Source organism: Hipposideros armiger, unplaced genomic scaffold (assembly GCF_001890085.2).
Source record: "Hipposideros armiger isolate ML-2016 unplaced genomic scaffold, ASM189008v1 scaffold_1439, whole genome shotgun sequence".
NCBI lineage: Eukaryota > Metazoa > Chordata > Mammalia > Chiroptera > Hipposideridae > Hipposideros > Hipposideros armiger.
The window spans coordinates 74,194-101,278 of record NW_017732789.1 but is presented as its reverse complement, the minus strand read 5'-3'; the positions used below and the strand labels follow the sequence as shown (position 1 = coordinate 101,278).

The following is a 27,085-nucleotide window of genomic DNA, read 5'->3' as shown; positions in this document are numbered from 1 at the left end:
TCTAATTTTATTCAAAATTAACATAAATGTATAAAATATGTTAGCTTTAGTATTATAAAATTTTCAAAGCTTTAAAATTTTAAATTCCAACAATATGTTACATTTTTATCTAAAATTACTTTCTATGACTATATGACTATTTACTATGAAATTGTTACTATAGTTTATTCAAGTTTTGGAAGAAGTGCTTTCTGCATACAATTAACCAATACACAGCAAAGAATTCACCTTTGACTGTCAGTGTTATCGTCTCACTCAGGCATTCTGTTTGGGGTCCAATAAGACTATAAAAGAAACTTCATGCTTTAGAAATAGAAGGAATCACTTGGCCTGCATGTTACATGACTGCCTATACTGAGAGACAGCAGACTGAGGTAATTAAAAACATATATCTGGAGGGAGACTGGGTTCAAATCCTAGTTCTGCCACTTCCCAGCTGTGGGACTCAGCAAGGTTAGTTAACATCTCTGTGTCTGTTGTGTCTGTTTCCTCATATGTGAAATGGTGGCAAATGCTAGGACTACCTCATAAAACTGTTGTAAGAATTACAATGAGTTAAAATTTCTAGTGCTAAGAAGATGAGTTGGGACAAAATAGACACCAGTTAACTGCATGATAAATAAAACTATTAACTAAAGGAATCAATTCCCTATGTTGACCATATTTTTCATTAACAATTTACTATTATTAGTGTATATGACTCATTCATTAATCAATACCTTCCACTCTGATGAAGAAATATTTAAGATTCTATGGTCCCATAGATTGAGGCTTTTCTACCATATATTTTAGAATTACTATGGAATGAATACTTCACTCACCATTTATTCAAGAAATATCTATTAAGAATATGCAAGGTGTTAAAAACATAATTGTCCTTGACCTGAAGAAACTTATAAAGGGGTTGTGAGAGATGAACAAATGCAATACATTACGATGTATGCAACTAACGGAGAAGTACAGTGTGCTCTGCAAACATACAGTAGAGCATCTAACCCAGATTCTGAAGGACACAGGAAAGGCAAACCAGGAGAAGTGACATCTAAGTTGAGATCTGAAGGCCTCCGGGTGCACTGCCTGGTGAAAAACTGGAGAGAGACTCCAGAGAGGGAAGGATCAGAGAATGCCAACTAGAAGGAACTACAGAAATAAAGTTCAGAAACAAAAACAGTTTGATATGCTGACAAAACTGAGAACACAGTATGACTGCTGTACAAGAGGGAAGGAAGGAGGTTGGAAAAAGGCTAAGAGATTCACAGAGACGAAAGTCTTGATGGGTCCAATATACTATTTTAAGTACTTTGAAATGTATCTGAACATTAATGTCGGTGCAGTGACAGAATCAAATTTTCACTTTGTAAAGAAGGATCACTCTGATTACACTGGGAAGAAAGCATGAAAAGAGACAAGATGGGAGGCAGGAAGACCACTTAGGAAGTTATTATAGGAACCTACACACTAGATGTGAAGATAGCTTGGAGAATAACAATGGCAAAGGGAAAGAGAAAAGTGAAAGGTCTAAGGAGGTATTTAGGAGACAAATTGATTAATGTGAAGAAGATGGAGGAATCAGTGATACTTCCATGTTTCTGGCTTGGATAAGAGATGCGTGATTGTTGCAGACTATTGAAGAAGCCGTGATAAATTCACACTGGCCTGAAACATAAAGTCGGAGACGTGACATGACAAAAGATAAAGCTGGAGAGGTTGGCTAGGGCCAGATCAAATTTGGTTATAGGTCAAATTAAGACCCTGTGATGTTATTCTAAGTGAAATGGGAAGCCATGGGGAGCTTTATTGTTTACACCACTTACTCTCAGGGAAGTAAGTAAATGAAATGAAGATCCTGAATAATCCCAGGTCTACCAAGTATGGCTGGGTAGGTTGAGGACTGCACGAATCCAGGGGATGCCACTCACATAGATCACGATATAAATGGCACTCGGGAAGTTATGCAAAGCACAGCAGCCATCCTTGACATAGCATGTTATGAGGTTCTCTACTTTGTTTTATGTGAATAAATGTCTTATCTCCCCAGTAAAATAATAACCATCTCTGGAGCAGAGTTTCTGTTTTATGTTTATTTTCTATTTCTCAAATTACCTAGCACACTTCTGAATACACAACTAGCTCTTCTTGAAAAATTTGTTGTCTTGGCTCTAGAAACCACCATTCACTTTGCTTTTACAACTCTAAGCACTATGTTTTCTCTCATCATAGAGTAACTCCAATCACACTCAACACTTTTAATACTTTTGAAATTTTTATTTCTATATTACATTTACATGACTACTCTTTCTGAAGCAAGTCTCATGACTAAATTTTACAACATGTTCTCATTTTCCTTCACTAGTCATTTTCCACTTGAAAGTATATTAATGTTCCTCCCTTGCTTTTTTTTTAGAATAAGAATTTTCAGGCCTTCGTTTGGTTTCTTCTCACCTTTATGATTATATACTTTTGGGCACTATTTCTGCATTTGATTAAGAAATCATAAATTTTGGTAGCACATATCTATTTGTTTTGTTTTCTGTGAAATACTTTTTCACTGTCATAACTATCAAGTCAATTATGATTTTACATGTTACATCCCTTACAACAAAGAGTCTTTTAATTTATTAAAAGAGTCAGAATGAATCACAAAACATATGCATAGTGTTTTTATGCAGATTCCATTGTAATGGTAAATCAAGAAACTCTTATGACCAAAAACAATCTACTTTCTTCTTTTAAATTTTTTCTCATTAACTATGATATCTTCTAAATTTTGCTTGGTGATTCACTGTTAACACAGTTGTTTTATGAATGAAGGGCTACCACTCCTGAAATTCATTTTTGAGTGGGAAGGGGTGAGAGGAAGATGGGACCAAGACCACTCACTCACTGAGCAACTAAGCAACTCTTCTAAAAGGGCAAGGAAGCACTGCATGTGAGTATGTATTTATTTAATATACACTTATACAGCATTTACCATTTACCAATGAAAACTGGCCTATTGCCAGGTTTAGAGTGCATACCAAGGGGTATAATCTGCTGAATTCACATTATTCTACCATTTACATTACTGTAGCTGTCTTCTATGATTACTGTATTAAACAGAAATTCCATTTATGCTTCCAGGGCAACTGTCTCTCTCTCCACTAGGTCACAGCCATCACCATATAGGTATACATAAGATTTGAACTGAGTGACTAAAGCATACAAGTTATGGCAAGTTCAATTTACATTCTACTTTAGATAAAGTGATTGGAACGTACATGTTTATAATTACACGAGGAAATATAAAATGGGCTTTTACTATAGTTTTCAAATGAACATGTAGGTTCCACATATCCAAGCCTTTATTACCAGCTAAGATCTGTCTCCTGAGCTCCAGAGCCCTACATATATGCAAATTGCTTACCATAATCACCGGCACATACATATCCCAGATATCACTATAACCTCAGCACTGTTAGACAGTGAGGTCCCCATTTCCCTCTGCTTTTTGTATCCTCTTTCTCCATTAATGAATGGCTCTAATGCACCTAAGCAACCAGGAGCCTGGGAGTCATCGGGAACTCTCTCCTCACCTGCCCCTGACTCTTCCATTAAGTCACAAGTCCTGCAGATCTCTTATCCAGTGTGACTGCTACAGCAAAAATGAATACCTGGTCTTCCTGAACCTGTTTTAATACCCCCAATCTATTCTCCACACTACTATGAAAATTATCTTTCCAAAACACAAAACAGATCCCATCATTCCTCTAATTAAAACTTTTCAAGGGCTTTCAAACAATTTCAGGATGAGTCCCAACTTCAGATGAGGTCCTTTATAATCAAGCCTGACATCCTCTCTAGCCACTGCCTTTCCCTTGTCATATTATCCTCTCCCTTGTCATATTATCCCAAGAAGCTGCAGCCAAACCTAAACATTTGCCTTTTCTATCAAGTACACACCACGTTTTCTCTTGCTTCTGTGCCTTTACACATAATGTTCCTGAATGCAGTTTTCCCTTCCACCTTCTTCATCTGGCTAACTCCTAGGAAATCCTCCTAAAAGACTGTCTTGAACAGCACCCCTCACTACCAAAGCTTGAGTTAGGTACCCTTCATATCTATATGTCTATCTTTAGACCTTACCAGACAGTATTTCATTTATTTATATATTGTTCCATTAGCAAACAAGCTCCCTACGGGCAGAGTCTATGTATTTTTGCGTGATCAGCGTCTAAGCATTCATCGGGCACTTGGACACTCAATAAATGTTCACTGAATGATGAACAAACTGTGACAATTAATGTATAGAGAATAAATGGGGCAGTTCTAAAAGGATTGTCTACCCCAAAAGGTTTCATGAGTAATATCTGAAGAGGAAAATTTTGTAAGACAGTCAGTTCAAAAATATATCTTCAAATAGAATTTTTATCTTCTTCATATTCCACCTACTCCTTTTATATGAATAAAAATGCATCCATTTAAATAGCATGATTGGTTAAGTTTTCTCAAGTTGCTCTACTAATTCTCTTCAGTTTATGGAACAGTAGTTTTTATAAGAGAATCATGGTACCTTTACCTACCAGGAAATATTTTAAATACATTATAAACACCACAGATTTTTCTTTCTCACAGCAAATTGAGGTAGTAGAACACTAGCCTGAAGAATTTTACCCTGCCCTGGACACATGTAATTTAAAATCATTTTGGTCAACATACATTACTATTTTCTTGAATTCTGAACCCATTCAATTGACTCAACTTGCAAATTAGCTCCATATAGATGTATATTTAAAGTGTTTTGCAAACTTTTCTATTCCTAGTCTTCTGAAAATGTGCATACCTCCTGATTTGCCATGTTTACTATAGGTTATATGCAACATATTACAAAGGATTATTTTACACTTTATCCCCACTTTTCTTTAAAAAATAGCTGCTCCAGAAGTTTATTTTACTTAGCTAAGTAGTTTAAAAATAATTTTCTTGGAGCTTTCATTAGCTTATTTCAGAAGACCTCCCAAACAACCTAAGAGTGGCCTGGTATATTGGAATATTCCATAAAATATGTTTCTTATATTTTATAATTAAACAGCCACCTTTAATAGCTGAAATTCTACAATTAGTAGTAACAAAGTATTATCTCTACTATTATACTCATGTGCTACTGATTATTCAAAGAGGGAAGTATCAAAATTCATTTTTAAATCTCTGCAAGATGTAATGGTTCAAACATACAAGGTTTAAGGGTGAATGAATAAAGAGACTTTACAACAAACATTAAACTTTTTAATGTTTTTATGTATGCCCTTTTGATTTAAAATAAAATCTCAATGAGAAAACTTATAACTCTAGGTTATAGACACATTGTGCAGTTTTTTCTAGTAACAATTTTGATTAGAAATCAAACTTATTTTTGTCCAAATACTCTGAAGAAGATATCTTGTAACACTTTGCTTTAGTAATTTTTTGGACTTATTTAATAGCGCAAATTCTCTCATTTGCTTATCAAAAACACAATGAAAAAGAGCAGAGATTTAAAATGAAAAAAACTCCATTGACCATTTTCACCTCTAATGTTCCTTTCGCAGTGAATGAATTCAAAAATTCTTAAGTGAGCTGACTTATCATGGTGCCAATATGGAAATGTTTTTCACATTACCTTGGATGCACGATACGTATTTATTAAATAGTTTATTAGAAAATGTTGGGAGCTGGCTGGGTCTCCAGGTAGATACAGGCCTGGTGTGAGTGGCCTTGGAGCAGTTTGGTGGGGACCTGTGGGACAGTGCTTTTGACTGCTTCCAGACAACGCAAGTGCGAAGAGTCAAGACCCCAGCTTGCTGATAGGAAAAGCTTATGGACTAAGTGACTCAGTTGCTCATAGACTATGGACTTGCAGTTCCAACATGCATCACCACTCTGGGACTTTCCACCATGGTCCTGCTTCACCTGCTTGGGACTTTCTACTGTGGACTTGTAGGCAGTTTCTATTTGCCTCAGTTTAACCTTGCCTAGCTATATCATTGGTTTATATTGTGTATAACATAGCTTGTTGCTGAGGAGAAATTGTTTCTCCTCAGCCCATGAGTTTTAGCTTTAGGGAATCACTCCCTAGAATGAGGAAATCACTTCCCCTTAAGAATCTTGTATGCCCAATAAACGAGGTTTCAGTTTTGCCACCAGCAGACTGAGTCCCTCCTGTCCCCACACTTTGTCTCTCTTCTCTTTATTTCTTGTCTCCCACCCAAAACTCTCAGGGACCCATTTGGTGAGCTCCTGGCTGACGAGCCAGGGGCGTTCAGTTGAGTGGGCTGGTCTCATTCAAGAAAAGTTACAAAACAAGACAAAATCCTCCCAGATATGCAGAGATTATGTCAGTCAGGAATAAAATGCACTGGTGTCTTATACTAGCAAAAGTGACTTATGAAGTCACTTGGCTAAAAAAAAAAAGAAGCTTGATCAGAAATATAATTGATGCACACATATGGTGGCTCAGTCAAACGCATTTAAAAACCTATGGTGATTGTTTTAGAAAAGAATAAACTAATTGGAATAGTTAATTGACTATTAAGGAAAGTTTTCATAACAAAGCCTCCAGGTTATTTTTTAAATTAATAAATATATTGGAATATTCATTATATGTGTCTATTTTTAAAAACTAAAGGACTGCTTAAACTGAATCTAGATAACATGAAGTATGTTGAAGTAAACTTCTCAGGAAGAGAAAAACCCTAGTGTTCCATCAAGATATTAGGCAAGTGCAGATAACTTCAAAACATGTATATTCCTTTTGTATTCCATCCCTTCACAAGCCAGACCATAAGTGTGAATAGGTGGCTATTTAAAATGTCATATCTAAGTCACTTATATTTCAGTGACTACTTAGCCTAAAAGTTTGGATTAAATTCCATAATAAATTCTACATTGAACCCGTATCGGAAGAGAAACGTGCCACTATTATACTAAAATATGATATTCTGTATCTTAAGTGTTACCTATAGTATCAAATTTGTGATAAATGTAAATCATTTTCCCTTTTAAAAATGTTTTAGTTTAGCAGTATATTGTCCAAAAATTAAATATTTGTAAATAGCAAGTGTCTATTCACAAAGACCACTGAGTAGAACTCAGGGGGGAAAAAAATCTAAAACATAAGTGTATTTTTAAAATGCGATATGCTCTAATAAACTTTAATAACTCAGGATATATGAAACACTGTGTGTCCAGCACTGTTCTGGGTACTTTAAGGACTACACATGCCTGCATACAAGCACATACACATGCAGAAGAAAGAAAAATAATCCACATGAAACAATTGCAGAACAAAAGATTATCAACTTTGAAATGACAACATTTTTGAAATAGAGAACAGATTAGTGGTTGCCCAGGGTTAGGGAGTAGAGGGAGGTGGGTGTGGTTATAAAAGGGCAACACAAGGCATCCTTGTGGTGGTGAAAGAGTTCTGTATTTTACTAAGGTGGTGACGCATACACACAGAATAAAACTGTATAGCACGCATGCGCATGCGCAGACACATAAGTACAAGTAATACTGGGGAAACCTGCATTAAATCAATGGATTTTATCACAGCCCACATCCTGGTTGTGACGTCACACTACAGTTTGAAGGCACATGGGGTCCTGAATTGTTTCTTACAAATACATGTAAATCTTCAATTATCTCAAAATAAAAAGGTTTTAAAAATTATGGTAAAATACACTTTCTCAATTCTAAATACCTCCCCTGAGCCCAAATACTGTAAAAACATACAAGGAATAAACACCAAAATCACTCCCAGTGACAAAAAAAAAGCCAACTAGAGTAACCATTATGTCTAAACATTCTTGCCCTATCGATATGTTAATTTTCTTTTAATTCCATGTTAATTTAAATGACTTTTAAAGATCATATCCTATAAATTGAAGGTTTCTCATGACACAGTAGTCGTGAAATGCTCTTACTTTAAGTTCAGATGGTGGAGGGAGAGAGAGAGAGAGAGAGGGAGAGAGAGAGAGAGAAGGAACCACCATTATCGTCTCTCTTTATGTTAATAGATAAGAAGCAAATCACACACACACTCCTCCTCTCTCTATAGAGTCTGCCTGAGTTCGGATTGAGGGGTAAAATGTGAACACCAGAAGGATTTGTCAAAGCAAGGTCTTTACCTACTTTGAATCTCTTGGAAAATATTCAAGCATATCATTGCTCTTTCACTACTGCAAAAATGAGAAATAATGTGGCAACTGCTCTGGAATTCCTTTGGTGTGAAGAAGTCGAAGGTGATCAAAGGCAGGGTGACATGCAACGGCACCCGGATAAAATAGGTCTGATTAGAGTAGATTCCCATTCACGTAAAATGACTTCCAGGCAATTCGTTTAGCTTTGACTTTCAACTGACACTTTTCTGGTTGCGATAAAGATGGAAATAGGGACGTGGGCCCCCTCTCACACCAATGCGGAAGCTTAACCCTCTCGGTCTCACCCCTGAAGTCCCGCTAAGGAGACTGAATGCTTCTACTGCCCTCGCAGAAGATTGGAGGAATTTAGGGACGCCGTCTCCAAAGCTCAGCAGACAGGGGAGCGGGGATAGAGGCAGGAGCCGGGGTAAGGAGAGCGTTGAGGGGCGTCGGTAGCACCGGGGACGCGGGGCTAGGAGGGAGAGGCAAGGAGACACTGGGCGGTGAGGAGGCAGGGGTCCGCGTGAGGGGCGAGGCAGGGCCGAGGACCTGGGGCGACTAGGACTCGAGGCGCAGAGCGAGGCCAAGGCACCAGGGGACACCGTGCCGGGTGTGAGAGTGGAGGCGGGCTCGGGGGGGGGGGGAGGGCTCACCCGCGTTCTGCAGGGTCTCGATGTTTTGGGGTCTGGTCGCCAGCTCTGCCACCATCTGCACGAACTGGGTCCGGGCTTTCTGGTACTGCTCGAACACCGCAGGGACACACGGTGGAGCGGGCGGCACCGCGGTACCCGGCTCCCGCCGCCAGCCGTCGGGGCGCCCGCCGCCAGCTCTGCCACCATCTGCACGAACTGGGTCCGGGCTTTCTGGTACTGCTCGAACACCGCAGGGACACACGGTGGAGCGGGCGGCACCGCGGNAACTGGGTCCGGGCTTTCTGGTACTGCTCGAACACCGCAGGGACACACGGTGGAGCGGGCGGCACCGCGGTACCCGGCTCCCGCCGCCAGCCGTCTGGGCGCCCGCCGCCAGCCCTACCTCGCAGCACCTGCCTCTGACTCATGGCGCCCGCAGCTCTCCGCCCGCCACAAGCTCCAGGACGACGCTGTTCGTCTGCGCCGGGCCAGCGGGTCCGCGGACTGGGCGACTTGCGGAGGCCACTTGGCCTTGAACTGCAAATGGTCCTCTCTGTGTACCCGCGTCTCCCAGGCAACCGACCGGAACCGGAACGCAACAGCCTCACTGCAACGGTCAGTCCAGGGCGTGACGTCACGGGTTCAGGGTCCCGCGCCCGCGAGGATGACCGACCCCGGGGGAACCCCGCCTGCAGGGGGCAGGGGCTCCCCCAACGTACCAAACGCGCCCAGCCGCTGCCTGAGTCCTGCGCTGTCGAGTGTCGCTGTCCTGCTGGTTCGGACGTCCGCCCGCAGAGCAGGTTCTTTACAAACCGACCCCAGACCCGCGTAGTTGCGTGACTGCTCGCAAGTCATCCGGGCCGCGGAGCCCCACGCGCCGGGAGAACCTGGTGCACGTGCGGCGAGACAAGGAAACTGGGCGATGGAGTCGTCTTGGCTTCGACGGTCACGAGAAATCTTACATGTGGCATTGCGTAATCTGATACATTATTGTCCATGAAACCTTAAAGTAAAAAGTTTTCCCCTGTGGTCCAGCTTTCATATACCTGGCATTTCTGGCTTCAGGATTCCTGGAGCATCACGACAACGATGTTCATACACTTAATTATATCGTATTGAAAGCATTTAATAAGCACTCCTAGAGATTCAACAAGAAAAGCAGACGAGGAAACAATATGATAAGTGTCCTGTCTTTTCTGACTTTTTCCTGTTACTACTAGCTTTCCTGTTTCTTCACTTTTATGTGATTTTTAAACATTTGACTTTGTCTTTTAAATTTAGGCTGCATTTTGTTGCTGAATGGCATTTTCAAAAAAAAGAGGGGGGAAAGAAAATCTTTACCTGGAAAGTCTTAATTCAGATGATCTTAAGCGGACTTCCCTAGCTTATCTACCTTTAACTCTACCCGGTCTCATTTAACAAAAACTAAGTAGTCAGTCTATCGCTGGTTTCTAGCTTCCCTGAAAACAGTATGCCAAATGTTTCAATGACAGGTGTCAATTTTCAATGTTTCTCCATCAGAAACTACAATTTCACCAGGTATGGAGTAGATAACCACACACACCTGCTGCTGAATAGTACCAAGACAGGAAACGTCTTGATAGCTCATGTTCAATAGAAGGGAGGGTGCAACTTAACTGGTTCTCATATTTGGGGTGAGTCCTATAAAATAATCTTGGAGATCTTGATTTGAGCTCTCAGATAAAGTCCTAATATTTTGTGGAGCCCCAAATAGTAGAAGAATGGACCTGCAATCAGAGACAGCAATAAGTGTATTCAGGCAGGTTCCTGTTACCCCCGGAGTAGGTGCCTGTCTTGCTCCAGTTCAGAAGCCAGTGATACCTACAGTCCCTTTACTTAGCTTTAAGGCTTAAGTTGCACATTGACCTCCATGTTTCCCTAAAGAAACAGCTCCTTTAAAATTAAAGTTTTTGTGTGTTCCTGTTTCTTTCCAAATGTAGGGGAAAACAGATTGAGCAAATAATTAAAATTGCAAATAAACCTTCATTATAATTTTGTGTTCAGTTCCTTGTTGTAGTATGAAAAAAAATCCACTTAAAACTAAAAGGTTCCATACGTGGTTTCAGTTCTTAAACAATTCAAACTCCCAACCTTACATCAACTTCCATTTTTAGTAACTGTTTTACTATGTATTTTCTATTTTAAAGTGTTGAGGTAAAGGCTCAGTGGTGAAAAAAAGGTCTAAACCTATAAACATAAGTCTATGGAATGCTACAAAGTTTGAAAACTTAAATTCAAATGCTATCTAAATTATTTTTAACTATAGATTCTGAGCGTCTGTCATTAACAATGTCTGTGGATTAAATTGTATTGTTCCTGATAAAACACAATACTGTATAGGTTTCCTACTTAGTGTCCTAAATAAGACATACAAGTATGAAAGACAGTAGAACTTCGCTCTTTAGTCTAGCTTCGTTTTTTCATCTTTAAAATTAAGTGGATAAATGTAACAGAATGATCATAATATACATATAAATGAAATGTTAGTAATTCAAATATAAAACATGGCAACAGATTACTTTTACTGACAAGAGAGCCAATCTATATTTTCTGACCCACTTTTCAATTTCCTAACTTTAAAATAAAATGCCATTCTGTTTTACAAAGTTAATTGAATGCCCCATGATCACATACATACTTCTAACAGTTAAGCAGTGAGAAAGTAAATTAGTCAAAGGGATATTTGGGGTTTTTTAAGTGCTATTTAAGATTATTTAAAGTTCTTAAAGTACTAGTTGACTTTAAATGTTAGCTATACAAAGTAATTGACATATACGTTTGATTGAGAATGAAACAAAGCAGAACAACTTGCAAAAATATTTCCATGAAAGATTTGTTTGGAAGACTTTGGCTCTTTTGTAAAAAGCTAATCATGTATAACTTCAAAATCATCTTTGCTTTCAATTCTTCTATTTATGAAAATGAGACACAAAATATGCAGTATAAAGCCAATTTTAAAATCCTGTTCTGTTTCTCTTTGAAAATGTGCTTTGGTAATTCAGAAAATCCCATTATTATGAGAATATATTCTACACGTGCCTAAAAGAAACTGTTAATTTTAACATACATGTATTTTTTCTTCAGCTCCTAGCTGAATTTTAAAAATTAAAGCTTTATGTGTGCTAATTAGATACTGGGAGCAAAAACCAGGGACGTAGGGTAACCTAAGTGAAGGGGTGAGACTATCTAAAGCACCACTTAATAACAAAAGGCTTCTTGTAATTAAGAAAATTTAGCCGAGTTTTATCTAGATATGAAATCTCCTTCCCTCCTCCCCCAAAGAATTAAAACATAGTGTGAGCATTTAAATAGGCATTCATTTGGCAATTGTTTGTAATTGTTCAAGTTATGAGAACACAATCTAAAATTTTGCCAACACCTAATCTAAAATTACTGAAATAACTCCATATTTACGTATACATATTTGAATTAAAAACAAAGGCATTACATACCCTATAACCAAGTTATTGGACTCAAAATGTTATCTATAATAAGGAAAGCAAACATATGGCATCTTAAATGTTGCATTGCCCCACTTTGGGGAAAAACGTCAGGATTTTACGTTTAGGTCTGAGCAGACCATCCAATTGTGCCATCAAGTTTGTCAACAGGGCAGGAGATACTCGGACACTTCCATCCAGGAAGGGACGATCACCATTTCTATGCTTGTGTTGGGTTTGTGTTTTACTTCCAATTCTTTGCTTTTCAAGCCTTTTTAAGTTAACTCTTTACATTTTAAACTTTAAAGTCTTTACGTTTCTTTTAGCGTTAAGGCCAATAAAATGTTAACATGACAGTGATTTAGTTGGCCCCAAAGTTCTAAAGGTACACCCGTATATGGCTTCCTTTTCCATTGATTCAGTGGATGCAGAGATTGAAAGCATCTTTTCCACCCCAAAAGTCAACAGTCATTAGAAGGATTCCACACACGATTAATTTCACCTTCAAAGGCACCATTTAACATAAAGTGATTGATACTAAAAACTGATGCTTCTAAGGTAGAAGTCTGAAATACAGCATAACATTTTCTAAGGCAATGGGACACTGATAAAAATTAAATTATCGCTACTTGGATTGTGTGTGTGTGTTGAATATCTTCTTTCTAAAGACTTACATGGGTGTTCCTTAAAAATTGTACCCAAACCCCCTGTCACCGGACACAAACCTCTTAAGCGCCCGGCCACTGAAGCCCGTCAGCCACTCCCTCTCAACACCGCCCTGACCCGCCACCCTGAGACTCCTGGCTTTGTTGGACTCGTCTCGGAGATGGTGGGTGCTACTCCCTCCCCACCTTCTTATGAGTACAGGACACACAAGAGACAAAGATGGGAGGTGCCACAGGAAACTTTCCACCCCTAGAGCCCACCACGCCCGCATCCGGGCCACGACGGGGAGGACGAGGCCCGCACAGGTGCGAGTCCTGCCACCCCCGAGCGGAAGGTTCCAGGCCGACGCCGCAAAGCTGGACACAGGAGGGTCCCCGCGTGTCGTGGGCTGGCCGTGGCAGACAACTGCATTCAGTGTTCACGGGGGTGCTGGGGCCCGAGAGGAAGGGAAAGACGTCGTCCTCCCGGGACGTCCACAGCTTTGCCTTCATCCCGAAGTTTCCAGAACCCCAAAGAGCGCCTCCGCGCTCTCCTCGCAGTTTCTAGCGGGAGTGGGGTGCCGGGTACAAGTTGGGCCTGGGCTCAGGCTGCGATTTGGTCGGAACCCCACGAGGCCCCCGCCACGAGTCGCCGGGCTAGGCCGAAAAGAGGGCGCGGGGGAGGCAGGGCCCGGGGCGCAGGAGGGACGGAGGGCGGGCCGGGGGCGCGGCGGGCGCGGGCCCGAGGTGCGAGCGAGCGAGCGGGGCAAGTCCCTCTCCGGCTACCTCGCAGCCCCCACGGGCCACGGGTCTGAGACCCGGAGCGAAGGGGCCGCGGGTCCCGCAGCGCCCGTGTCTGCCGGGGTGGGGGCGGGGGCGAGGTAAAGAAGGCCTCTGCCCTTTCGCTTTGGTTCCGCGGCCAGGCCGCCTGCAGGAGCCTCACCCCGCGCGGGCCGCCGCGGAGAGGTCCTGGCCGCGGTGCTGCTGACCCACAGGGGCGCGCCTGGAGCGGGCGGAGACCGGGACCCGGGAGCTGGGGCCCCGAAGCGCTGGCGCAGCCGGAAAATCTCGCCACGGTCGACTCCCCACTCCTCCCGGGACTTATGAAATGAGTGCTCTGTGGAGAGAGAAGGAATTGGGGGGTGGGAGGGAGGGGCTCCAGACGCCCTTTGCCCGGAGTGGGGTGTGGGAACCCTGCACCACCTTACATCAGCCAGCTCCCTACACCCAGCCGCACAGGCCGGAGCCCAGAGGCTGGGTGAGGAGCCAAACGCTGCTTTAAAAAAAAAAAAAAAAGCTGCACCTCATTGCGCATGTGCGAGTTTCATTTTTTTACGTCATTTCGCTTTCTCAAGTCCCAAGCCGAAACTTCTTGCTTATTGATTACTCTGAAGAATAATCGACTGTATGCTCCGACTCCCAGAAAATATTGCAAAAGTACAGAGAGAGGGTTGTCAAGGTTTCTGCTTCCACAAAAATAGCATAGGCTGTTTATCCATTCTGCGTGTCCCACAGAGATTATCAGAGCGGAGAGTGAGTTCTGCTAACGTGTAGACTACATTGCAAGACGCAATACCACAGACTCTCCTTCTTTAAGAAGAGATACTTGCACGACAGTTTGCAACTCCTGTTATCTCATTTTTTGATATTTCAGAGGAAACACCTGACTGAAGACTGCTAAAACTGGATTACTTTAATTTGCCTCCTACTCCAGCGTTAACCCATATGTATTTTTTAAAGTGGAAAATAAAGTTTCTTTATGTGAAAGAATAAAGTTTTTCTTCATATGAAAAATATAGAAAAGATTAACGACTACCTGTTAGAAGAAAATACTAATACCTTTCCCCATTAGTAAGACAAGAAATTAATTATAAAGAAGTGCATTTTGTAAAATGATAAGCGATTAGGTATCTCACCAGGAGGGAGGTGCTTTTTTTCCTGTGAAATAATACCTAATCGCTTATCATTTTAATTATAACTCAAGAGTAAAGTTCTTAGAAGTTTACAAATAATGCCAGTATATTTATGGTCAAACCCTAAAGAAAAAACAAACTTACACATTCTTTGCTTAAGAGTGTCTTGCAATACTAAGTACACCCAATGGGGACAGTGAAGATAAAGACTCATTGTAGCAGAGTTAGGTAGAAAAACTGATTTTTAAAAATGTGATGCTTAAGCATAATGCTCTAGATCAGAGGTTCTCAACCTGTGGGTCTCAACGCATTTGGGGGTCGAACGACCCTTTCACAGGGATCGTCTAAGACCCTCAGAAAACAAAAAGATATTTACATTACGATTCATAACAGTAGCAAAATTACAGTTATACAGTAGCAACAAAAATAATTTTATGGTTGGGGATCACCACAACATGAGGAACTGTATTAAAGGGTCGCGGCATTAGGAAGGTTGAGAACCGCTGCTCTAGATGTATGGCAAATATTTAAGAGTGATACAAGTAACTGGTATCAATTTTTTTTCTGGGAAAGGGTATTCCCAAAACCCATTGTAGACCATGCTAATATAATAGACTTGTGTTGCACTAGAGTCTCTCTTTAAGTTTAGAGAGCCTATATGAATTGTGTATATTAAAGTTCATGAAAATGCATTTTCTTAAGTCTATTTTTTAAAAAGTTTGCTTATATTATTCTATTGTAAACTTTTTTTTATTATAATGAATTTCCTTAAAAGCGTTCTCCAAAGGGACAAAAATTGTAATAGTTGAATAACTTGAACAGAATGATCATTTGATAAAATTGGGTGGGATCATAACCTTTTTCTCCTTAGAAAATGAGGGGATAGTTTGAAGAGAACCCAAGTGAAAATATTGAGTTGTCGGAAAAGTCATGACGTATTTTTTCAATGTTTTTCGTTGCAAAAATGCATCATGACTTTTCTGACAACCCAATATTTTAAGAAAATTGTCATGAGGCATATTTAGAAAGAAACAGCTGGTAAACATATTTTCCCAAGCTTACTCTGAGTTCTTCAGTTACACTAGAAAACAAACTAATGAATCATGTTCAAAGCAAAAACACTATCCTGAGTTAATTACTGATAACATTAATTTTCTGATTCATGAACAGCTAGATGCTTTCTACACATTACTCTCTTCCCAGTACAATTTATATGTCAGTATTTTAGAAGTGTGTTTGTTGAACTTAGGAGTTTTGTTCAAGAAGTTGTTCAGGAAGTCACAGCATAGTCACAGGCAGAGGCCTTCAACTTCTGTGAAGGGCTCTGGTCAAGAACATCCCATGTCACACACACAAGAGCAGTGATAGTGGCACTTTCCACAGTGCCTATCACATTTGTTTAAGAACTCATCTTTCTTTAAAATCTACAGAACTCTGCCTCCTCAGGGCTGGGTCAAATTGTTATTTTTCCACCTGGTGGTTCTCCAGGACCATCAGCTTCTCTTCCATATACCCCAACACCTCCCTCTTATGAGGCCCTATTTCCTTAAATCCACTCATTTCTTTCCCCTGCATTTTCCTCTGGCGAAGCTGCAGGCCCACATTTGCCATAACTTTTTTCTCTTTGGCTTTTGTTAATTTGAAATCTCACAGGCATAACCTCTCTTAGGTTTCAAAGTACTCGAGTACTCTCGTGTTTCATTCAATACCTTGTGATATAGCTAGATGAGATTATAATCCCTGTTTCAAAGTATGAGGAGAGGGTATAGGGGTCTTGACTTGCCTGGAAACATAACCAGGTCTCATGGCTGCTGACCAGTTTGCTTTCTGTGGCGCCATGTTGCTTCAGACATTAGGAGGGCTTGACTCTAACCAGCAGTAGCACTGGCTCCTTTGTTGGGAATTACACAGATAACTACCCTTGCATCTCTTTAAAACTTAGCCTGTTTTTGAAGACTTCACTTCTCAGAAACTGATCCTCCAGGGGTAACACCAAACATCAGTCATGGTCTGCTCTCACGGGGTTTGTTATAGACACCCAATACCCAAATAAAAATACTAATCAATCATAATGAGGCTGAAAAAGACATGTACTGGTGCTTGAAAGTAAATACAGGGACTTAATCTAAACTGGGAGTGGGGGTGGGGTCCTAGGAAAGCCTCTCGAGGAAGATGCATGTAAACTGAGGCTTGCAGGTGGGGTTGGGTTTGCCAGGTGAAGCAGGAAGTGGGGTGGGTAAGAGAATTCCAGGCAGAGGAAGCACACGGGAGGGAGTGAGAGGCGATGGGGCTGCAGAGTTGGGTAGGGGTGGGATGAGGACTTCGAGGTCACAAGAGGAATTTTCCTAAAAGAAATCAGTAGTCAACTTTTGAGTATAAGAGTGAAAGCAGATGAGTATTTTTAAATGATCTCAGCAGCTGCAGTTGGAGAGTGGTTTAGAAGAAGGAAGGAATGAAAGCCAGGAGACAGTAAAGAGCCTGGTGTGGTAGGTAGACCAGATGACAGTGGTGATGGCAGTAGAGATGGAGAGAAACAGGCCTGGATACACATTTAGGAGATAGACTCTTCAGTACTCAGGGTGTGATTGGGTGTGGGGAGTAAGAGTGAAAGAAGCATCAAGAATAAAGTTATCTGGTTCCTGGCATATTTAACTGAGTATTGAGTGCTTTGAGCCATCTACATGGAGATGTCAAGAAAGGCATTGGAGCTCAGAGGGAAGCTGCAAGCTGGGGTTACAAATGTGGAAGACGTCAATCTAGATGAGATATGGGGCCATGCAATGGAACAGGGAGCCTAGGGAGAGGGCCCGAGCCCAGAGGGCTCTGACATGTAGAAGTTGGCTAGAGTAGGAACAGCTAGTAAAAGTAGAAAAAAAAATTCAAGTGAAAACCAGTGTTCTTCCAAAAAGAAGAGACTCTCCATCAACTTTAGCATGGAAGATTTTTATTTTTGAAAATAGGCCACTTCTACAAAAGATTGTCCAATTCTGTTAGCAGCTAGATCATGCCTAGAAACACTCATTTAAAATAAAGAATGCATTTATTTCCGTTTGTATTATTAATTACATTAATTTCTGTATTAACTGTCTTGACATACCATGAATGATATCTAAACAAGAGACTATACTTTTGAGACCAGAAATCCATATTATTAGCAAAATCTAGCTAAAATATGACCACATTGATATAGTGCTGTTGTAGTGTAGCCTGATATTTCATGATGAAGTATGTGGAGCAAATGTTATTTCCATTTGATGGGTGAGAACACTGGGGCTACAAAAGAATATGTGACCTGACAGCAAAGCATTTACACCCACAAATACATTCCTCCGTTGTATTGTCAGACCAGCTGTCACCCGAGAAGTCCCCCAAGGGAGTGGGGCATGGGGCAGGCCCCTTTGGATGGGGGAAAAGTTGAGAGCACAGTTTGGCAGCGTGTTAGTTGAACAAATGTTTATTGAGCCAAATGCCATGGGTGAGCTTCTGGGGTGAAAATGAGCCCCCCTCCCTAGGAGTTTATAGACTAATCAGGGGTGGAGGATAGACAACAAACAGTGAGACTGTGGATGTTCCTGCAGCAGATACAAGGGACCTTTTCTGATCAGATGGGAGGGGAGGGTGGTGTGAATGACCATAACGGAAATACAGAAGGAAATTTTGCTCAAAAATATATCTACTTAAGCGTTTTGCTCTGGGCAAGTCTTCCTTCATGTGCTGTGCAGGTCACCAAGGGGCCTGCTGTGGTCATGTTTTGCTGGTTTGTCTGTTTCATTGTGTAGCCATGGACCCTGGTCCTGGTATTACTGCTCATGTATCTGATCTCACTCCAGAGGCGAGTAGGGAAGTATGTTCAGGTTAACCACTGGCCCTGAGTATATTCTTTTTTTTTTCTTTTTCCTCCCCCCATTCCCCCCCAACTTCGAGCCGTTGTTCTCAGTCTCATTGTGGAGGACGTTGCTTCACTGGCCCATGTTGGTATTATGATCATTGCGCTCTTCCCGGCCGAGGAAATCAGTCCCCAGCATTGGACAGCCACTCACAGCAGCCCACTGCAGCTCACCTCGTCCACGGGCCACTCATGGCAGCCCAGCTCCAGGTCGCGCCATTGTTCACAATCTTAGCTGTAGAGGGCGCAGCTTACTGGCACATGTGGGAATCAAACTGGCAGCCCTGTTGTTCAGAGCTCCCGCTCTTACCAACTGAGCTATCTGACCACTTCCCTGAGTATATTCTTTATGTTCCTTTCCCCATGGCTTTCAAATTTCTTGCTTTTTTGTGTGTGCAGAGTCACCTCTCTAGTCACTGTCAGTTCCTGGTGGAGGACAGGGAGCATGTTTCCTCATAAAACTGCCACCAGCCATGTTGCACTGTCCCAGACACAACATGGCTCTGAGAAATGCAGTGGCAATGTGACATGTATCTTGACTCAGGGTGCTCTTTCACATTCAACAGGGACTCCAGTCCTTCTGCCCTCTTAATGTGGAAGATGATTCATTTGATAACCAAGTTAATATTTTGGAAATGTGAACTTAATAAAGAAATTTATTTAATAGAAGAATTATAGAGAAAAACGAGTTGAAAGAACCATCTGATAGTGTAATATGAGAAAACATTAAATAATTCATAAGTTGCTTGATAACTGGTGAATAAATTTATGATGGAATATTTAGAATTTGGCAAAGCCTTCTAGAGTAAATCGATTAAACAAATGCATGCTCAATCTTACAGTATCTGCAAGAATTTCTGCAGAAATTTCTATTCTGAAAAATTGACATGCAGCTAAACTGCTATAGAACCATGAATGAAAATATTCCAGGGCCTGTATTAGTGAATTACTTTTATCAGGGCTTTCTGACTTGTAAAAATGAGATTTTGAGGGAAGTCAGAGGGTTCATTCTTGAAGGGAAGATACTGATATGTGCTTACTGCCCTCAAGCAAATGTCTTTGGGCCATGTTCAGATGATCTCAGACATCTCTCTGCTTTCTTATTTCAGGAGTGTGTGTAGGAGGTGGGATACAAAAATACAGCGAATGTTTAAATTAAAAAAATTATTACAGTAAAAGACACATTGCCACTAATCCTCCTCAAAATACTCCCCCTTATTTCAAACACATTTAGCCCATCATTCTTGCCACCTTTCTGAAGCCGTTTTTGGAGTCCTCTTTCATGAGCATCTTAAGTCGTGCTGCTTTGGCTGCCTCGATGTCTGGGATCATTTTGACTTTGGGGAAGAGCCAGAAGTCACACAGTGCCAGGTCCAGTGAATAAGGTGGATGAGGACACACCGTAATGTTTTTATTTGACAGAAATTACGACATACCAGAAGCAATGTGACACGGAGCATTGTCATGATGGAGAATGAAGTAAAGACACGCACAAAAGAGGGCTTCCAGAACTGCTTCAGAAAGTGGCAATAATGATGGGATAAGTATGTTCAAAGCTAGGGGAATATTTTGAGGGGGATTAATGGCAATGTGTCTTTTATGTAATAATTTATTTTTAATTAAATATTCACCATATCTTTTGATCACACCTCGTGGTCTCCAGCCTAAAGACATTGTGGTCTGGCAAAGCCACTTCTTGCTCATTAGTCTTGGAGTCTGTTTTAAATAGTTACACATTCAGTTATATTTGCTGCCTTGAAGTATGTGAAAAGAATATGCCTGTTTCAGACTACAAGAACAAGGGAGCTTTTTAATGTTTGATTGTGGTTACTCAGTTTTCTGTTCTTCCTGGAGATAAACTGCCTAACTAAAGATCAAGTTTTCAGGGTCCTCCCATAAAATCAGAGAGATGTATGAAAAGACAGGAAAGAGCCAAATATTAATGAAAGTTTTTCAGTCTGAGTGAAAATACTTAGAAGAGGCAGAAGTTCATTGTCTGGAAGAAGTAGTTAAAGATTTTCAAAGATATTCATCAAAATTTGAGTAAGAAGAATAATGAAAAGAAGCTGTTCCATGGGATAATTTTCCTTTTCATAACTTTTCCTCTTCTTTGATACAGTAATAACCTGTGGGCCATTGAATGTTAGCTAACAGAATATCAACAGAATGACTGAATTATGCAGATTTGAGGAGTTAACTACTACCTCTTTTTAAATGAGTGCTAGTTTTTTTAGTTATATGAATATTTTCTATATATAATATCACTCATTATATGGTACCTACTTTTTTTCTTTTTACTTTGCTCAATGTATTTTATAAAATACAACCTTTGCAGAAGAAGAGAGAGAAAAAATAAATATAAACACACTGCTGGGTCTGTTTAAAGATCCAGAGATTGGAAGGAAGATCAGTCTGCTCTGGAATCTTCCAGAATGGCTTTCAGGAGGCCAGAGATCAAATGTGAAAAGCCTTGAAGGATGGGTGGATGTAGGGAAGGATTCAGGAGGGGTTTTAGATAGGGATGGCTCACTGTGAGGAAAGATATGCCTGAGATATTCTTTTTGATATTTTATTTTTATCATCTAAATGACTTTCTTGGAACATGATTCTTATTTCTTTTCACACACTGCTTTTTTATTGTTGCCAGCATTCTACTTCCAGGTCCAAGTCTGAATTCAATGGAGATTCCACTGCTTGAAATCCCAAAGGGTCACTTTGCATATGCTTGTTGCCAGTAGCATATTTTCATTGGGTCATTTACAGGGGCTTAATTTGCCAGCTTCCTCCATGGACACGGCATGCAGAAACTCCACAATCCTGTCCTCTTGACTTTTCAGGGGCAGTTCCCTTGTTACTTGGAACAGAAATGAGACGGCTAGTTGTGGGAAGAAGCATTCCCTGTCAACCACCTCACCAGTCACCTTGTTTTTTCCATGAAGTTGAAGGCACACTGCATTATTGTCATTGTTTCTTCGGTATTGTCTTCCACATTGTATAGATCAGATGGGTCTCACATGGGGTTTAACATGAGATGCTTCAATCAGCAAATCCCAAGAGTGGGTGTTATCTCTAACTCCTGCCTCCTAATGCTCTTTTCACTTTCTTATCTGAGTCCCTGCCTCTACCTGTGTCCCCAAACTCTTTCACAAAATAATGGCACATCTACATAAACACAAAGTTGAAGAGAGAGAGAGAGAATATTTAGATACTGACTTATCTGCAAAGGCTTAGAATGTGCTTTTCCTTCCCTGTGCCATGCTCCTGGTTGGTATGTGGGCAAACACACACACTCTCATTAGGCTTCTTAGAGCGCAGGAAATGATGCTTCAGAAGTTATGAGAACTTGTGTTTTCTAGTCTGCTTTTGCCAGAGAGCAATACAGCCTCTTTCAAAAAGCAGTTTCCAATCCTTGTTTGAGAAAACTTTGTTGGGTAAGTAAACAAAATTGTTTATTTATTTTAAGAAGAGAAACATCCACGAGTCAGAGTTTATAGCCTAGTCAGCTCACATCCTGTTTTTGTTTTTGTTTTGTTTTGTTCCTGCTGCTGATCCTTTTCTGTCAAAAGAGTGGGAGTTCTATTCAATCTTCCTACATAGAAGGCAGCAATTAAAGAGAAGACTGTATCAGCAATGATCTGACTAGATAATCCTCATCTTTCTTTAATAAGTGTGTTTAACACTTTGGCTGAGTGCTAAGCTCCTGTCCTGCAGGTGGGTGTAACAAACTTGCTTCTCACTGGAGATTCCAGAAGGACCACCTTGACTCCTGACCCTGCTTGGGTTCAAAAGGGAAAGAGAAAGTGTCCCAGATACATTAGAAACTCAGTGTATATACTGTAGTTTTTACTCTGACAAACAGATGGCATTCCAAACAGTTATTCTCAGCAGAAGTAAGCGTGGTCTTGATTTTTCGTCGTCCGAACTCATCTGCTTCCTGTCTCTAAGAGCTCAAGGCTGTTTGTTAAAAAAATATGTGTACTTACAACCACTACCTATTAGATGAGTACAAGATAACCTAGAAGCAAAATGGAAGCAAAATACAAGGTTTTAACACTGATTTAAGTTCTTTGGTGTGAGATGGAAGAATAAAAACTATGTGATACTATGAATTATTTTTTAAAGTAAAAATATAGTCAAAAGTCCAAGGAAGTCTTAATCTTCCCTTCCCTTCTCCCTCTCCTCTTGGCTCTTTCTCCAGTTACATTTGGGGACAAGGACTGTCTTCACTGAGAGACACATGAAGGCCCCAGAGGTGGGTGCTTCATGACGAAGGAGCCCACGGAAAACAGACAAGCTGTTTCTTCCTTGTGTCTGCTGGAAAGCTGGCTTTCCGATGTAATCCTATTTGTTGACCTGTTGTTGGACACTGCCAGGATTATCAGTTTCCTGAGGGAAGCTGATCGTGAAATTAAAGTACTACCTGGGTTAATTATATTATTAAATATTATACCCAATTCTAGCTAAGAGGGCTTTGTCTCTAGGATAGCAGAGTGCACTGTGGAACCAAAGCCTGCAGCATGGTGGGAACCTGGGCTACAGATGCTGCCAGGACCTCTCTGTGTCTCATCTCTGCCTCTTGTCGGCACCCCTGCCTCCTCCAGGCCAACTTGTGGAAGTTGCTGACTGCCTCCATTCTTTATATCTCATCATTCCGCGCTGCGGAGGGGCTAGTGCTAAGGTCCCGCGTCCAACCCTGGAAAGAAGACTCACTGCACCTGCTTGGGGCTGGGGCCAGTCGTAGGCCAAGCAGTTATGGTGGGGATTGGGGAACTCTGGTGACCAGGGAATAGGGTCACAGTATATAGAATCCTTACTCCTGTGGGAACCAGGTGGGTGTGGGGAGGGAGTGGGGTGGTGAGCTGGGCATTCAAAACAGGGTTGGGTGTGCGTTGAATAATTATGAGGTCTCTTGACTAGAACAACGATTCGCTTCTCATGTTAAAGTCAGTGTACTGTGGTCTACTGAGAACCCATTTTCTGAGATAGACTGTGTGACAGAGTGGCCTTGGCAAGCGCAGGGCCCATTCTGGCTGTGGGTGAAAGCAGGGACCCTGGCTGGGCAGTCAGGAGCCCTGGGGCTTCACCAGGCTTTTCCAGGAATGCCCTTGGTCCTTGGTTTCTTTGTTTATAAAATGAGGAGGCTAGATTAGGTGGTCTGCAGAGTACCTTCCAAGTCTAAAACTGCTATTTCTACCTGACACATCATTTGTCACATAATATAATAAATTTACAGTAAGACTTATGATGAGCAATTTTAAAAACACTACTGCTTTATGAGCATATATTGCATTTGTCAACTTGGTAGGTTTGATCATATAAGATAAAGTCATTAAATTTTTCTTTCAAAATGGAATGTGAATAAAATTATGCTTTTCCCCAGATCTTTCTCCTAGTTCATGGGTGTGCATACTGCTTTTTTGCTTGATAATTTTCCCCTAGATCTTATCAGGCTCCACATCCTTGCTGCATGCTTATTAATATGTAGGATATTAAATATTATTCTCTTGCATCTAACTATCACTGTTTCTCCTCAATTTCAGGTGCACTTTATACCCACTTTATACAAAACTGAGCCATGTTTAAGCAATTTATGTCAATCACTGCAGTCTACATTCCATGTTCCCATAGGATGAGAAGACGGTAAATAAATTGGATCCAATAAGAAGCCTGAACCTAAGGATGTGCCTATAATTGTCTTTTTCAACAGAACTCCAGAAAGAGGGCAGCCAAATCCCCAGGTGGTGCCCATGTCACTGGGAGCCCTGCCCTGTTACACAGCATCAGCATAATCCACTCCCAGGGTCCTTTGTGGGGCTGTGGGTCTCTGCCAGCCTGGTTTCCTGCTCCAGCTGCTGTCCTTCCAGCGGATTCTGCTGCTCCTTAAATCCTTTCATGGAAGAGTCATTCCCATGAAGAAGACCTAGTGTTGGTAAACAAGCTGACACTTCTAGGGATGAGTCTCACTTCTCATCCCACCCCTCCCCGTAACTGGGAGTCCTCTTCTGTCTGTGCACAGAGCACTTGATTGTTGCTAGGGTTTCTTTTACTTTTAAAATACCTAGTGCTACTAACAGAGATACTGAAGGAGGGAATTTCCCAGATGTAATTCCATCATCATTCTCCCATGATTTGTGAGTCTTTATTATGTTAAGCCAAACAAACATTTCCTTTCAATATTCTAGAACTAATAAAAAACCCAGTAAGCTTCATGTAAAGATTTTATTAAAAGTGGTAATTCAAAACACCTGTTTAACTCGTGGCTTTCAATTCTAATCAAAGCTCTGTTAATCCTTTGCTTGGGACATCCTGAGTTCTCTTAAAAAAAAAAAAAGACAACACACCCATTTGATTGAAATTTGATTCTTCTTAGGAAAACTGCCAGTTTTAATTAAGTTTCAAAATTGAAATACAGCTGGAAGTTGGATGAAATTCAGCATAGTAATTTCATTTACGTGTTCTGAAGAAGGGGCTGTGAATTTGTGCAGATGAAGACATTACATGACTAATTGTTCCTGCTCCTATGAATTAAATACAACTTTTTAGTTTTGTTGGTGTTCATAAAAAATCCTTTTAAGCTTATTATAAGGGAAGAGATCACTAAAAAAGGTGTTCAATGTTAAGCTATGGTTACTTCTTTTTATTAGCTATAGCAGATAGTCCATTCAAGGGTTCTAACTAGGAACAATAGAGGGATTTTCTATTGTGAAAAATTGTGCTCTAATTTTAAAGAAATTTAGAGTAGAGTATTTTTCTGTGATATGCATGCTCTGTGTTTCCATGAATTTTTATTCTTCGGGGTATCATCACTTTGTTCCCTGATCTTTTCCAAGTCAATATAGACCTGATAGAAGTTGGGGATCTACATACATTTTTAAAAAGCTTTGAATTCTGACTCTTGAAAGAAGAAATTAAGGAAAATACATTTATTTTGTGTCTCTCAACTAACTAAAATGTAAATTCTTTTAAAACTTCCTTTGATTTCTCCTATGTATAGAAAGTCAACAGGGGAATCAAGAAGGGTGTTTTTGGTAAGCTGAGCTGTGGTTTCTCTGAGCACTTTTTGATTTCCTTACTTTCATGGGAAGGGTTGACAATTATCTAAATGTGTAACAGGCATTCTTTCTTGTCTTAGTAGGATTATGTGTATTGGCCTTTCATTGACAAATTTACATGCTTTACATTTTTCCCCCTGATGTCTTTGATTTGGAGGATGCCCTGTATTGAGGATTCTTTTCTTTCCCTTCTCCTGAACACATGTTTGACCATGATTGTTTTTCCTATCAGTATAATCAAACTAATTTTATTTTGCTGCCACAGTTGATGATATAGGATAGTGATTCTGGCTCTAGCCTTGAAAATATACCTTCCAGCTTAACTGTCTTGTTAGTCACAGCACATCTTCAGGGTGGTATTAACAAACATGCTTTTATTTATAGTTAAACAAGTGCTGGAGACCTGTGAGGAATAAAAAATGTGGCTAGTTAGAAGAAAGATTCTTACTTGGGTATACTACTTCTAATGTTTAGAAAAGCTATAACAACTGTTCCAAATCATCGTGAGTTTTAGACCTTCTCCTTCATTGACCTTAAAGATCCTATAAAATTCTTTTAAAACAAAAACCAAAATTTTGTGTCAGATTTTTTTGTTATTAAATGTACAATAACAGTAGAAAAGCATTTTGTTTTGTTTTTCCCTTCCCTTTTAAAAATTGATCCCTGTTCACTAGAGGAATGGTAAGAGACAATTTCTACTGAAAATGTTTATTTTGTAAAATGTCTAGATGCGATCAAGAGAAAGTAGAAAAAAAGAAAAGGGAAGGAAGAGGATGTAAACCAAAATTCCTAAAGAGGTGTGGAAAAGGAAATACTTTATTCAGGTGAAACACTTTGCAAACAGGTGCAATGCAGCCTCTGGTGGAAACCCAAAGTGGGCTCGATGGACACAGAGGGGAGGCTGCTTGTTATAGAGAAAGTTCCTGCCCAGGTCCTAATTGGTCCAATTTTATGCAAATGATGTTTCCAAATTCATACAGTTCTGATTGTTCAGTATACGAGGCATGACAATTAAGTTCACGGTCTAATCCTAGAAAAAATGCTACATACCTCATTGCTGAATATCAGTACAGTCACCTTCAAAGTACTCCCCTTGGGAACTATGCACCCATGCCAGCACCTAGCCCACCCTTCAAAGCAATTTTGGAACTCCTTTTCTAAAATGGCCATCAGAGCTGTTGTCGTATTACCCTTGATGTCCTGAATGTCATCAAAATGTCTTCCTTTCAATATTTCCTTTACCTTCAGGTAAAGAAAGAAGTCATTGGGGGCCAGGTCAGGTGAGTAGGGAGGGTGTTCCAATACAGTTCTTTGTTTACTGGCTAAAACCTCTCTCACAGACAG

The 27,085-nt window shown here is 40.6% G+C and overlaps 1 protein-coding gene across 1 annotated transcript in view; it reads right to left on the bottom strand.

Annotated features, from left to right (window-relative positions):
- The window catches only part of LOC109377541 (sperm-associated antigen 6), an 81,827-nt gene extending 72,871 nt beyond the window's left edge, over window positions 1–8,956 (bottom strand). Inside the window, exon 1 of the mRNA XM_019633928.1 lies at window positions 8,807–8,956. Within this exon, the coding sequence (XP_019489473.1) occupies window positions 8,807–8,861 (55 nt within the window). The 5' untranslated portion in view covers window positions 8,862–8,956. The remainder of the gene's footprint in view (window positions 1–8,806) is intronic.
- Window positions 8,957–27,085: the final 18,129 nt, after the last annotated feature.